This window comes from Hippichthys cyanospilos, chromosome 1 (genome assembly GCF_059441005.1).
Source record: "Hippichthys cyanospilos isolate Australia breed blue-spotted pipefish chromosome 1, RoL_Hcya_1.0, whole genome shotgun sequence".
NCBI lineage: Eukaryota > Metazoa > Chordata > Actinopteri > Syngnathiformes > Syngnathidae > Hippichthys > Hippichthys cyanospilos.
In genome coordinates this window covers 19,367,456-19,382,736 of record NC_142369.1, presented here as the reverse complement: position 1 = coordinate 19,382,736, position 15,281 = coordinate 19,367,456, and the positions used below count along the sequence as shown (strand labels likewise).

Below are 15,281 nucleotides of genomic sequence, written 5' to 3'. Positions count from 1 at the left end.
TTTTTGCTTCAGTACAATGGACATTGTGCTATTCCCCCTGGTGAGCATTCTTTGACCACCTTTGGGTGGAATAAAATAGAAATGCAGCTACAAAGAGACAGTAATATTAGTCCGTTTTCAGAGAGTTTTGTCATTGTCTACTTGTATCATTCTATTTTGTATGCATTTGCTTAAAGGGTGATACGACCGCCCGAGACACTGAAATGATGAATGGGCCTGTTGGCCATGTTTCTTTCAAAAAAAGCTCAAACTATGTGGTTGTTTCAAATGAAAAAAATGTAAATTCTGTTATACTAGTTTGACAGTTAATTGTTTACTATGTATGGAGGGGATGAGTTTGTTTTTTTTTTATACAGGAACTAGTATTTCTTGTCATTGTGATTTTAATCACGTTTTTTATTTGACAGACACTGTTCAGTAGAAGACAGTGGGAGACACGCATGGAATTCCCTCAGGGTGAAATCTAATTAAACAAAGTGCAGCGTTTGCATGTTTTCTAATAACAGCATGTTACTCGGTAACCTCATTACAGTAGCTCAGAATGACTGACAGGCGAAGAGGGCGGGGTCTCGTCGCCATCGTTCGAGGGCAGGACTCACACATGATTGGCTACTCCTTCCCACTTCCCCGTTCTGTGATGCCTTCAATAAACCTCGGTTAACATAAATTAAACCAATTTATTTTCTCATTCTAATCGTTCGATGTTATCGTTTGGTTTGGATGTACAGCGGTAATTTATAACTGCAGTGTGTTTTCTCAGGTATTGAATCTAGAATATCCAATATACGAATTATTTTCTTCCTTCAACGACACGTGTTGAGACCACCCGCCGCTAAAGTTTCTTATTTCCCAGCAGAACGCGGAGGTAACATTAATCACAACGGTAACTGGGGGCTGGTTTCTGGAGCACACCGGTAAAATTTCCTCAAACTCTACAGTGGTGATATGCTCCGCGACTACGTTGACGCATGTGAAGCTGTCTAAGAAAAAGCCCCTCACTTTTGTCGGGTTGCACCATGAATTTATGGGGTTTATAGAATAAGACAATCGGTGCGAAAGGATTTTTTAAAATCGAATTTTATATATATTTTTAATATATTGTGTATATAACAACAAGAAGACAACATGTTTGAAGTTTCTGGGATTCCATACATCATGTTGGACATTGCTTGTCTCGTACTCGGTATGTAAAATTTTGATTGTGATCTACCTTTTACTTCTATTTCTATTTACACAGCAAAACGGTCAAGCAAAATATTAGTTCCCCAAAGTGTCTCTAATCCAATGTATTGATATTTATTGGATGTGAATACCCTCTAAGAAGCTTTCTGTGGGGAATTGCCGACAGGGAGATGGAAAAGTTCTACCCTGAGTGTGCCTGAGTGTGAGTTTTCCAGGCCAGAGTTGTATTTTTAGTCCACTACTGTATTTGCTTTGTAATCATAAGAAACCTGCAGCACCAACAGAATGGACACACTGACTATGCAAAGTGCCTTCTGCATCCACAACAGTCAGTTTTGTTCCATGTGAGTAATTGGTGTTATTTCCCACATTGGTATGTAGTGGTGTACTTTGATGTTTGGTCATGTCGAGATTTCCAGTCTGTCTTCAGGTGTTTTGCGCTAAATTACAACCACGCGATTCACGCAGAATTTGATGCGTCACCGTCTGAGTCCTTGTGCGGTTTAAAAAAAAAGTCTTTTAGCAATACAGTTACGGTACTAAACTCCCTTCCCTACTTCTCTGCGTCACAGTGAAGTGTCTCTTAACGATGGACAACCCAGTAGAAATGAGGTATAATTCAATAGAGTAATCTCAAAATAAAAGATTGGATTATTCTCCAGTCACACTCAAAGGATTGTATTGCAGTATTATTGAATCTCATTTTTTTTTTTGGAAGCCTACTAAAACAGTTGTTACGTCATTTAAGTACAGTCAGACATATTCACCCCTTTCGTCACTTTTTTAAATTCTGTATTCTACTTATGTTTACCATTGCCATGGAAAATGCTCTTTTGTACAATAGACAAGTTACATGATCAACTGTACCTATACTGTACAGCGTACACTGCAGTGTAAAATTCCGAGACCACTGAAAAATGATCAGTGCATGCCAACAAATGGCAGGTGCATGGTTCATTTTGAGTAATCCTGAAATTATGTAAAAGTGATTTACTATCCATGTTTGTGTTTCCCCTTGTCCGCCACCAGTGGGTCTGCCCTTCTTTATTCTCACTCCTCAGCACAGCCCGTTCAAACGAGGCTTCTTCTGCGACGACGAGTCTATCCGCTTCCCCCTAAGAGAGGACACCATTTCCTACCAGCTCCTTGGGGGGGTCATGATTCCCTTCACGCTCATTATTGTAAGCACGTAAAAATCTGCAATGTCATGATGTCATCCATTAGCGGCATTCATCGCCGCCCTTTCTCTTTCTTCCTCTCTAGATAATCTGTGGTGAGTGTCTTTCCGTCTACCTGTCTCGCATCAAGAGCAAGACACTTGGTCATAAATACGCAGCATGTATCTACAAGGCTGTGGGCTGCTACTTGTTTGGTGCGGCGGCCAGCCAGTCGCTGACAGACATCGCCAAGTACTCTGTGGGGCGTCTGCGGCCGCACTTCCTGGCTGTGTGCAATCCGCGGTGGGATCGCATCAACTGCAAAGCCGGAAGTTATGTGGAGAACTTCACCTGCACCGGGGATCAGTTCCTGGTGGATGAAGCCAGGTACAAACATTACAAAACTGTCTCATTCCTATGCCCACGTGGTAGGTTTTGAAGCACAATAACTAGTAAAAATGAGTTGCCATGGCTCAGTGGTAGAGTGGTCTCCCTACCAAGTGTTTGTGGGTTCGATTTCTTGACCGTTGTGACTATTACAAAGTGTCTTTGAGCAAGGCACTGAATGCCCACTTGCTCCTGATGCTGCGTCAATTTTAGTTACAGTAAATGAGTTGCCAATGTGAAGCGCTTTGAGTACTTAAGGTAGAAAAGCGCTATACTGTATATGTGAACAACAATTTACATTTAAAAATAAATAAATTAAAAAAAACAAATATTCTCAGAAAATACCCCATAACTGTTGTGTGTTAAAATCACAATTTGTGTGTGTGTGTGTATACTTTTTTCATTATTACGTATGACGCATTTTGTTTATGTCACTTTTGTCAATTGCAGGCTGTCGTTTTACTCTGGTCATTCCTCATTCTCCATGTACTGCATGCTGTTTCTTGTTGTAAGTATGCTTTTTTTTTTTAACAAAATAACCCTTGCCTATGATTCAATATAACTGTATTTAATAATGGTTGGCATTTTGGAGCGAGTTGTGTGTTAGACCAATTTTCTAAGTATGCATCTGCCAGACGTCCTGTTCCTGGCAAGGCTCTACATCCTTTCTCTGTTATGTGGTTCTTTTGAAAGCATTACTTGCCACCAACTATTTTATTAATTAGACTGTAGCCACAAATAATGTTGCCCAGCAAATTCATTCATTCTAACATTGACCATTCCAATAGTCTTTATGACTTCACTAATGTCAATTTGTTAGCGCCTCATGCCTAAATGGACATACTGAAATTCTAATGCCCTCGTATAACAGGTAGAATACTAAATAGGGTAGCCAAAATACAGCAAAATTGCAACACACTGCGTGGATTTTCATCACACCCTTTTGTCAGGTGCTATTTTTAATGCAACTAACAAAAAGCTAACAATCTGATCTGTAATATGCATATAGCATACAACATATAGCAAAGTAGTCAAATTTGTGGCTGTGTCTTAGGGCGGGTTAGGTTCAGGGTTATTGTTTTAGAACCGAAATCGAAATTTTTAAAGGCTATTGTTACCTGAGCTCATCAAAAAGCTGCATGCCATTGTGCTATTGTGTAACCCTGAAAGATCAGGGTGAACTAACGCACCCATAGTATTTGAAATTGAGTCAAACCCGTTGCTGAGCAATGCATCTGTCATCTCAATAAATTGTTGTTTCGTTTGTGAATTTAAACAAGAACCTGAGTAATACTAGTAGTTGTCCTTGCAGTTGAATATATTAAAATAACTAATTGAAACTTAAAATGACAATAAGCAAGAATACTGTATTTGCCTAATTAGGTGATTGTTGGCCTATTGTTTTTTTTTATACAACACAATTGTCTGGTTTACTGCATTTTCATTACATTATAAACTTTATTAGCATTTTATGGTGTCATGAAAATGGTCACAGAATGGATAAAGCTTGAAAATCGAGGCACCGCTATAAATGAAGTTGATAGTATACAGTGTGTCATTGAAAACAATGAAATGTTTTTCTGCCGCCTGCAGCTGTACATCCACGCCAGGCTGAAGGCCAAGTGGGCTCGGCTGCTTCGGCCCACCGCCCAGTTTTTCCTCCTCGCCACCGCCATCTATGTGGGTCTGTCCCGCGTGTCCGACTACAAGCATCACTGGACCGACGTGCTCGCTGGCCTTCTGCAGGGCGGCGTCGTGGCCTACTTCACCGTGAGTTCTGCCCCTTTAGCGTTTTTCTTTTGTTCTATATTACCGCAGTCTGTGCTTTTCTACTTACCGCAAGTACATGAGTTGAATATGTACCCTAGACTTTTTTTTATAACACAAGTACTGTATATGTAACATACAGTATACTTTGGTTGAGAGTGTGAGTACTATTGAGACTTTTGCTGTTATGTTTGGAATAACACATGCCATCTTGCAGGTGTTCTGCGTGTCCAACTTCTTCCAGCAACCCCTTGAGACGGGCGTGTCCCAGGAGGAAGGAAGCCAGCAAACCAGTTTACATGACAGCCCATCCAACTCCAACCACTATGGCAGTACTGACTGAACCAACCCACCTGCCCTCAAAGAATCCCTCCAGCGGGAGGAGCGATTGAAGGGTTGGGTGGGCAGCACATGCACTTTACTGAGATACAAAAAGATTTTCGGCTTGATGTGAGCACGCTGCCTCGCAGGAGGGACTTTTTACAACAGTGTGCGCTGCGTGGATACACGATGTGTCTCACGGAGGAATGAAATTCCATTTGCTGCAAATATAATGGCAGTCTTGTGTGCTCGCTGCAAGCAGGCTTGTAAGTGAGAGTCTGGCACTTGTAAAAACCTCCACTGTCCTTAAAGGAGACCTATGTGCACCATTCATAAAAAAGTTAGATATTTTTGTTTTTGGGGAGGAATTTAGGTATGAACCTAATATACGCTATAACCTGTACAGGAGCACACATGTCCAACAGTTTCAAAAGGCTGTGCACCACTTGGTGTTCTAAGAAAGATGAACAACAAAATTCACAGCAGGTGTTTGATCCATGCATGAACCAATACAAGGGAAATGTACTGAGCCCAGAGCTTCAAATAGAATCCTCAAAGTCCATGAATACCCTCTCAAAAATTAGCTTTCTAGTTGTGTAAGGTAAACAAATATTCAATATGGTTGGTGATGATAATAAAACATCAACATAATGCATCTAGCATGTACAATACACTATCATTAACTCAGTCACTGCCATAGACAGCTATGAGCATCAAAGATGTATTTTTTACTGGGCTGGCTGTGAATAAGTATATTCATGCCATTGACATTAGTTAAAAATCCATTTTAACTGGGCAGCCAGTGAATCCATTCACTTATGGTACATTCACAACTGAGTTGCCACAACACAACTAAGTTGTTACAATAAGTTATTCTACAACAAACCACCTTCACACAAGGCTTGCCAATATTGTTAGCTAGCATACTTGCCTAAATATGTCATACAGTATGTAGGCAAACATGCGCACCAGAATTCATGAAACACACTTTTGGCATTTAAACACAATGGTAAATGATCAAGAATACAGGCAAAGTTTAACAGCTAAAAGGACTACAGTTCATTTTTATAAGCTCCATTGAGGAAAATGTAGAAAAAGCGAGTTTTACTGAAAGGGCTGAAATATCGACTCGTATTTATTTCAAAATATCAAAGGTCAAGTCAAGACCGTTTGCAAAGGTTAGACTGTATTTTAGGTTCAAACTGAAATTTCACTTGAAAGCTGACTAACTTTTTATGACTAACGTGTAATGCTTTTCTTTAGTCATCATAAAACGTTGCTGGGAATCTTAATAACATGTCTGGGACTTGCTTTCGCGAAAAACAAAATCGAAAAATACCAAACCAACAATCGCTTATTTTATACACCAAGTTTTTCATCTTGCCGATTTTTTTTTTTTTTTTTTTTTGGGGGGGGGGGGGGGGGGGGGGGGGGGGGCAGTGTCTTCCCAGAGAAGGAAAGCGTTTCAACCCATGTACACATCACCAGACGTGCCACTCGCTCAGTCAGCTTGCTCCACCTTGTCATTGACAAACTAAGATGCGCCCAGTGGAAGTAGGCTGCAGAGGCTTCATAGCCACCTCAACATCCAGGCTACTCAGGGAAATAGGAATGCGAGGAAAGGCCCAAGGCAGGCAGTCAAGGCCCTCTCCAGCGCTGCTGGGAAGGCTGAAGAGAAAAGATCCGGCTTGGGCTTTCAAATGAGCTGACATCATTTAGGGAGTGTACCTGTGAAGGTACTCGATAACCTGAACCATCATTCACTTGAAGTCCACAGCGACTCATCGGTGCCTTTTCCATATTTGTACCAAGGGATCTCAACATCTAGTCCGATGCAACACACCTTTTCAAAAGCAAAATCTGTTAGATGAAGCTAGTTGATGCATCTAAAGACACTTTTTGCAGCTCAGCTTACCTTGTGCAAAGCCACCACTGACTAACTGAACAATATTGCAATAATTTCACACTTGATGGGTGGGCAGGCGCTGGAGACAGACATTGGCAAAAAAATATTAAAAAATAGACGTTTTCCACAATATGTTTACATCATCGGTAGACATAACTCAGATACAGTATTCATACAGTATATTTTCTATTCATTTTTATATTGCCTTTCATTGTGGCCAATGCCTGCTGTCAAATGTGTGTGTGCATACGTGTATGTCTTTTCAATTTATTCAACCTTGTATCATAAAGATGCCTAAATCAGGGGTGGGCAACCTTTGTCAGTTTTTAGTCATCTGAGGACCGTACGGAATTCCAGAAAACATAACTTAGGTGTGATTGTAAATAATTGTTCGTCTTGTCGGTGTCGGTGATGCGGCATACAAAATGCATGGATTGATATTCTGATCATGTTAATTATGATGTAATCAAATTACATTTATTTGCTTTTTTTAATTTTAATTGCAGTTTTTCTTATGTTTTATTATTTCTGTAAATAATAAGCAAGTCATAATAAAAATAATCAGTCAAGCCAGAACAAACATTCCTGCAAGTCTGTGACTGGCCCACAGGCCATAGGTTCCCCACCCCAATGATGCTGTTGAATACGTCAGAAATACAACTTTTAAAAATAAAATAAACATTTTCTTTTACTTTTTTGGATGAAATTGTGGCCTTGTTTAAATAATTTTTTAACATTGATAACCCACTTTGATGTTTGAGATCCTAATGAAATAATTACAAACTATTAGATACAACCAAAGCAAACATAAAATGTACCTTTGAATGTTCTTTTTTTTTTTTGTTAACTTGTAAAGCACAAGGCAGCATGGTGGTAGACTGATAAGTCCGACTGCCTCGCAGAATTCCTGTATAGAGTTGGAAGTAAAACAGAGGTAATTGTCACTGAATGTCACAAAAGTTTGAGTACCATCACACCGGTCTAATCAATTAAAAAAAAAAAAAAAAAAGAAAGAAACGCATAAGTAAAACCTTCCTGACATAATAACGTCAGCCAAAAGCTGCAACAACTACTGAACTGTAGGCCTCCCTCACCTATTAGGGAATGGTTGATGCCTCTTATCGAAAAATGTGTTCACTATTGTATTTCAGGCAGGATATTTACCACTCAAATGTACTTAATGAAGTGTCCCGTGAGCATATCTCTCTGACTCGCACTGAAACTAGCTTATCTTTGAAAAGCAAACCTGCAACAATAGCTTCTAAAGGGGTTCACCTGAGTCGATCAAACCACAGAAACCACTTTGAAAGCCTATGCTCTCATGAGAATGAATCAGTGAGTTTATTTTCAGTGGGGGATCAACATGTAGCCTGAGGTGGACTTTTTAGTCAACGGGATAGAATATTGCGTCACCAAGAGAGTCAACTCTAAGCTATGCAGCAAATTAAGCCACTGGAAGATGGTTATTGTGAAAAATGGTTAGGCAATCAATGAAGTAAATGCATGCCTAAGAAACTGAATGTTTGCATCACCACTTTACAGTTAACAAGGACAGGAAGGCTTATGCACCATATTAAAACTGGAATCAAATAAAACAGTTTTGAAAATACCTGACAGACGAAACAAAGAGGTGTTTGCTGAGTCATAGTGTCACCAGGTGACTAGAATAAGAATTGTGCAATCGTCAATTTAAAGGAGGTTTTACAGTTGGACACAACAACTGACAATGGTTTTCGCTGTTACCGTGAAGTGTGTGGCTTTTGGCAGGAAGGAGCAAGCATACAAGCATAAAAAAGTATGTAGTACAAAAGAAAGGACGCGATATTGAAGTGAAACCCACTTGTTCACCGAACAAGGATCCAAATTTCATGCCAGTCGACAAATCCTCGCCCAAAATGTTCTCTCTGAAATTTCACTTCCATTTCTTGTACCACAATACTGACCAACGTTTTTTTTTTTTTGTAGCCTAGACTGTCGTATGTTAGTATATTATTAAGAACAGTATAGTACACTATTGTATACTATATATAGTATATTATAGTGTATTTTATCGGAAGCTACAATCAAATAAAAATATTTAAAAATATTCATTTAAAATGCTCTGTACATGAAAGTAAAATTAAAAAAAAAAGTATAAATGAATGCTTTAAAACAGTGTACACATGGTGTAAACTTTACAGGGTGTGTAAACTGTTTTGGATGGGTGGCTGGAAATTTGTTTTGTAAAAGCCCAACCTCACAGCCACCATGTCAAGGAAAGCATTGGCCCGGTGTGGCTTTTTAAGAGTGCCACGATGTTGAGTGCATGCACGTCTCCCAGAACAAGATAAAGCAAATGCCGAAACAGGTTAGAACCTCTTGGAAATTTTAAGATTTTAAAGTTTATTTTACTTTTTAATTTTAACGTTTTTAACTCTTACTGCTGTCTGATAAAGACGAGAACAACAAGGGAAGATAAAGCAGAGAATTCTTTTTTCTTACAATTTGAATTGACAGCCACAATGTAGCCATTTTTTTTAGCTCTTTATCATCCCCGAGTGTACGTACATCACACAGATGAGAGGGGATCTTTTTTTTAGGTTATTTGACTTTTCTGTCAAAGAGGATGCTTTGACACACCATTTGCAGTCATTCTTTTACGTCCCCCCAGAAAGAGCGTGCTTACATACAAACCCCGTAGTGAGACAACTCATTCAGCACGTGGATGAAGCATCTTTGTGTGGTCATGCGCTGCTGCTGCTTGGGGATCTCGCCGGGTGTCACAGTTTTGTTCCTCATGACAGCACTGTCACAGCAGCTTGTCACTGCCACATGACCCACTTCATTCCTGCCAGGCATACATGCATCTCAATAGCACTCAATCTACCTGACTGAAGTGTTCATGTTTTTTATTTTTTAACTCAAAGCTAATGAAACCCCCCAATTCATCTGAAATTGTAATTCTAACCATCCATTTTCTAAATCCGCTTATCCTCACAAAGGTCACAGGCTTGCTGGTGCCTATCCCGGCTGGCTTTGGTAAATAAGCGACGGGACACGCTGACTTGGTAGCCAGCCAATTCAGGGCACATGGAGACCAACAACCATTCCTGCACCCAATCACACCTTAAGGACAATTCGCTATGTCCCTCAAATTTTAATTAAAGAAGAAAAAATACATCACAGAAATTTGGTTGGAAATGTCCTTCTAAAAAGTATTTTCCGGAGTTTATTATATTATATAGTCAGTAAGCCATACTTAAAAGTGAACTGCTGAAATAAACTTTCCTGGGAGAGTTAATTGTGATTGACCTACCTTAAAGAGGAAACTTCCCTTTCATTCATGGAGCCAAACGGGTAATAAATTCACTTTTTATTGTGGAGTTTTCATGTTTCCCCCATGCCCACATGGGTTTTCTCCAGATACTGTTATTTTTGTATGTTTGTGAATATGCATGGTTGCTTATCTGTGTGCCCTGCGATTGGCTAGTGAGTGGTAACCAGCTCAGGGTGCCCCCCGCGTACTGCCCAAAGACTACTGGGATAGGCACCAGCGCACCTGCAACCCTAGTGAGCATATGAAGCTAAGAAACTGGATAGATGGTTTTGTATTACAGTTGTATGGTGTAAAACTGAAGTGCATCTCAGACCTACTTCCAACTCCACTGAAATACCAACTTTTGCGCATGTGTTCCTAAATATGTGGTCAATGTGCAATAATCTTACCTGCCTTTAAAAATACGTAAATTCTAAATTGTGGAGTGAGCGTTATTCATTAGCATTAGTTGTAGGTGTGCTGCTACCTGCTGGGCATTATGCCAAGATGAAAAAATTAACAAGCACGTTTCGCACTAAGGAATAACACGTAAGTATATATATAAATATATAATAAATATATATAAATATAAATCTGGGAGATAAGGCTCTCAAGGGTTCCTTCGTGTGCTCAAGAGACAACACAATGCCACTTGAATTTGTTACACAATTTATTCTCATCATATTAAACCCTTGACTCCATCCTGACATGGGTCCTTACATACTTTAAACAGCAAAAGGAACCAAACACAACCTGACACTTGCGCCCCCTCGATTAATACAGTGAACAGCAGGACTTATCACTAGCGTACTGAAATGATCCACGTGTATTCTAGATTTCGTCTAATCAAATCAGAATATGTTTACCGTTTGGGAGGGTCAGAAAGTTTTATTGAGACAAATCTGTACATGGAGGTTTTGGTGTTCAGCGTGTTCACATACATAATGGTAGAGGGTACTTAAGATCAACTCAAGTGCTAGACTGGCTTACTCAAAACTGGACAGAAAATTCAGAACAATCTGCTTCAGTTTGGCATCAGATGCCTCTGAAATCTTGCCATCGGCCCTGAAAAGCAAAAGGGGTTTTGTAAATGCCAAATTCTAAATAAAATATGCTCAACTGGGGGGGGGGAAACGGGCTCTTACTTGATAGCAGCAAGCAGGTCTTGGTGCTGGCTGAGAATGTGCTGCAGGAAAGCCTTCTCAAACTTTGTGATTTTGCTGGGCTCCATTTTGTCCAAGTGCCCCCTGACGCCAGCATAAATGACTGTCACCTGCTCCTCAATGGCCATGGGTGCTGGAGGAAGAATGGAAGGAGAGATATTAGAGGTCCAATTGAGCTCCCTAAAAAAAAAATTAAAAAGCCAAAACAGGGGGAGTCATTTGGCCAACACTCACAGTACTGTCCCTGCTTGAGCAGCTCCGTTAGCCTAACACCCCTGTTGAGGAGCTGCTGGGTGGCGGCGTCCAGATCGGAACCGAACTGAGCAAAAGCAGCCACCTCACGGTATTGAGCAAGCTCCAGCTTCATGGTACCGGCAACCTACAAATCAATAAAAAAAGTCTATGACTGTGTACCATATAATCAGCTTTAAATTCAAATGCCACTAAAATCCATAAAACAAAACACATCACCTCTAATGGTTGTGTCATCAATGCACAGCCTGCCATGCATTTATTATTTGCAGCAATTTATTAGCTGTATAATTTCACTAAAAAATATTTCATTTGAGGAAATTCCAAATAAGATAGCGGCTAGCCTAAGCATAAATAATTTCAATACATCTGAGGCAGTAGAAATACTGAAACTTTTTTTGAATGGTGATTTGAATTTAGGCAAAATTTTGTGGGGTTTTTTAAGGTGAGGGGTTTAATTGCTTTTTTTTTTTTTTTTTTTAATTATTCAGATTTTAAAATCTTGAAGACAAAAAAACCAAAACAATAAAACTATTACTCTTACTACTTAAATAGGATCCACATTTTTTCATCAAATTATTACAGTGCTTACTAACCTGCTTCATGGCTCTGGTCTGGGCAGCAGAACCCACACGGGACACAGAGAGGCCCACATTAATTGCAGGCCTGATACCCTTGTAGAACAGCTCCGTCTCTAAGAAGATCTACAGCAGAAGAGGAATGAAAGTCAACACCTGGACCTGCAAAAGCCAACTTGAAGTCACCAAAACATACTTGTCCATCAGTGATGGAGATGACGTTTGTTGGGATGTAGGCAGACACGTCGCCGGCTTGGGTCTCGATGACGGGCAGAGCGGTGAGGGAGCCACCGCCAAAGTTGTCATTCATCTTGGCGGCTCTCTCCAGCAGACGGGAGTGCAGGTAGAAGACATCACCGGGGTAGGCCTCGCGTCCTGGGGGACGACGCAGCAGCAGGGACATCTGACGGTAGGCCACGGCCTAAGGAAAACCCCAAAAGTTGGTGAACCACTGTTCTGAAGGAGTCACACAACTACAGTCTCATCATATGCTCACCTGTTTGGACAGATCGTCGTAGATGATGAGAGCGTGCTTGCCATTGTCGCGGAAGTACTCGCCCATGGAGCAGCCCGAGTATGGGGCCAGGTACTGCAGGGGGGCCGCGTCAGAAGCGGTGGCCGACACCACGATCGTGTATTTCATGGCGTCTGCGTCAGTCAACCTCTTCACCAGCTGGGCCACAGTGGACCTCTTCTGGCCGATGGCCACATAGATGCAGTACAGCTTCTTCTTCTCATCGGTGCCCTCGTTGAAGCGTTTCTGGTTGATGATGGTGTCGATGGCAATGGCGGTTTTGCTGCGGGGGTGGAGGAGATAGTCAACACGTTTTGTTCTCAACATGCAGTTAGGGAAGGGCATAAGCTATCAATTGGCTGTCAAAGCTAAACGTTAGCACGTGAAAGGCATTTCAATTGCATTGTTGGTTAGCATTTAACTAAGCAGACTTTTCAAAAGGCAAAGCTGTGGCTTTAGTGGCTAAAGCTCAGGTCATATACATTGAAACTCTCCCAACTTTGGTTACTTGTTCAAGACAGAACTTTATTATTAAAATACCAAGTGTTAAATGTCTGCAATCAAACTTTTAAATACTAAACGATGAGCAATGTATTTGAATGAGCTTTTCATTTCAAGGCTACTTACCCAGTCTGCCTGTCACCAATGATGAGCTCACGCTGGCCTCTGCCAATAGGCACCAGGCTGTCCACGGCCTTGATGCCAGTCTGCATGGGCTCCCTCACAGAAATACGCGGGATGATACCTGGGGCCTTCAGACCCACACGCCTACGTGTTTTGGAACCCAGTGGACCCTGTGGAAAAGGAAAAGTCAAATTTACGGTCAACCTCTATAGCGTATCGCATCATGGTTAAATATTTAATGGATTTACAGTATTTACCTTGCCATCAATGGCATTTCCCAATGCGTCCACCACACGGCCGAGCAGTTCCTCACCAACGGGGACGTCCACGATGGCGCCGGTCCTCTTCACAATGTCGCCCTCCTTGATGAGCTTGTCGTTACCGAACACCACCACACCCACATTGTCCGGCTCCAAGTTCAGGGACATTCCCTGGTGGGGGAGAACCGCAGTGTATGAACGAAAAGGTGGACAACAGCTGCTTTATGGTGTACGGCTTTTAGGCATACTTTGAGTCCAGATGAGAACTCCACCATCTCTTCGGCCTGGACATTCCTCAGACCGTACACCCTGGCAATACCGTCACCAATGGACAACACGCGGCCAGTCTCCTCCAGGTCAGCAGAGGTGTCTGCTCCCATGATCTTCTCTTCCAGGATTGAGGACACCTCAGCTGTGCCTTTTTAAAACAGACCCATCCTTGTTTATTAAAATAATTATGCATGCACAATAACTGATGTTTGTGTTTGTTCAAAAACAATGCACCAGTTACAACTGTGTGATTAGAATTATTTGCTTTTCCAAACTATATTTTTTCCGATGTCACCACTAACATTCACAACGTATAATTCTTTTATTTTCTGGTCATACATTATTATATTCCTTACCAGTCTTCTGCAGCCATGGTCGGTGTGTGTGGAGGTGGTTGACCCCGATACAGGCAGCTGGCAAAGTCTTGGACACCTGAGATTAAAATGAGCCATACTCTTTTTAATGCAAATGCAAATGGCGCTAGTGTCGTTCCAGCAATCGGTTGCAGAGCCTGCATGCTCAACGAGGACGGCTTCAGCCTTGTAGGCGGCTGTCTGGCTAGCTGACCTTCAAAGCGTGGTTGAATGGGTTGCTAACGCAGCTACGTTAGCTCGCGTGCTAACATTGACACGGCGCACAGCCGCTGTTACAAGGGCATTATCATCACAATTGCAGTTGCACCCCGCAAAGGCACGGGGCTGACATCAACTTCTAAATGCGATCGGGAGGCATTTTAGAAAGCATTAAGTGGACGTCGACGTAGCGCGAGGCCTGCTGCCTTGACATTTATTCAGCGTTACCCTTTGCACGTACAAAGTTTACGCATACAGTAAAACTAGCAATCGGATAACATTGAAGTGATGTGGGTTACTCCAATGAAGCACTTACTAATCCGGCCCTTCTCGGCAGGGTCCTGGCCAGCACTGCTGCAACTCGCACGGATAACATTTTGCTTGCTTGGTAATGACTTGTCCTCCACCACTAGCGGCTTCGACCTGACTGAGGGAGAATGTAATGGCTGAATGAGGTCTTCTTCTGAGTATCTGGAAACTCCGTCTCGATTAGACAAACTCGGACCAATACTGCCTTCTGTCGCTGCAGCATGCGTACTGCAAGTAATATCACCATAATCGAGGTCATCCCCCCAAATAAATTTCTCGCTCTCAAAAAAGGGAATGTCTTTAGTTACATATTTAGGATGCTACGTCAACAAAATCAAAATCAATCGAATAATCAAGACGCTTTTTAAAAAGCTATTGTTAAGGTTCAGAAAAGGCAAGGATATACGGTGGCCCTCAAGTGCAAAACGTACTGAACACCTCATGAAATATATTTATATTCCAGAAAACGTTTTAACAAAAGACAAAACAAACATACATTTAGACAACATTATGACAAAAGGCAAAACAATTTTGTATTTCACAAAACATTTTTACAAAAGACGAAACAAGTTTACATTTCGAAAACCAAATTAAAAACCTGAAATGCCTTTACATTTCATAAAATACATACATTTCAGAAAACATTTTAACAATGTACAAAACAAATTTACATTTCAACAAAAGATGAAACACATTTACATTTCAGAAAATATTTTCACAAAAG

The 15,281-nt window shown here is 41.1% G+C and overlaps 2 protein-coding genes across 2 annotated transcripts; one reads left to right on the top strand and one right to left on the bottom strand.

Moving 5' to 3' along the window:
- The first annotated feature begins 908 nt into the window (after positions 1 to 908).
- On the top strand, positions 909 to 6,214 carry LOC148429578 (phospholipid phosphatase 1-like). The gene is made up of 6 exons (XM_088433127.1): positions 909 to 1,183; positions 2,212 to 2,363; positions 2,446 to 2,726; positions 3,177 to 3,234; positions 4,320 to 4,496; positions 4,711 to 6,214. The coding sequence occupies exons 1-6, from the start codon at positions 1,126 to 1,128 to the stop codon at positions 4,834 to 4,836; spliced, it is 852 nt and encodes a 283-aa protein (XP_088289253.1). The 5' UTR covers positions 909 to 1,125; the 3' UTR covers positions 4,837 to 6,214.
- A 4,453-nt stretch (positions 6,215 to 10,667) lies between these two features.
- LOC148429577 (ATP synthase F(1) complex subunit alpha, mitochondrial-like) lies at positions 10,668 to 14,704 on the bottom strand. Its single transcript, XM_088427126.1, has 11 exons — positions 14,565 to 14,704; positions 14,033 to 14,108; positions 13,655 to 13,824; positions 13,404 to 13,577; positions 13,150 to 13,316; positions 12,505 to 12,805; positions 12,205 to 12,429; positions 12,027 to 12,134; positions 11,413 to 11,557; positions 11,161 to 11,311; positions 10,668 to 11,080 (listed from the first exon to the last, which is right to left on the bottom strand). The coding sequence occupies exons 1-11, from the start codon at positions 14,622 to 14,624 to the stop codon at positions 11,002 to 11,004; spliced, it is 1,656 nt and encodes a 551-aa protein (XP_088283252.1). The 5' UTR covers positions 14,625 to 14,704; the 3' UTR covers positions 10,668 to 11,001.
- Positions 14,705 to 15,281: the final 577 nt, after the last annotated feature.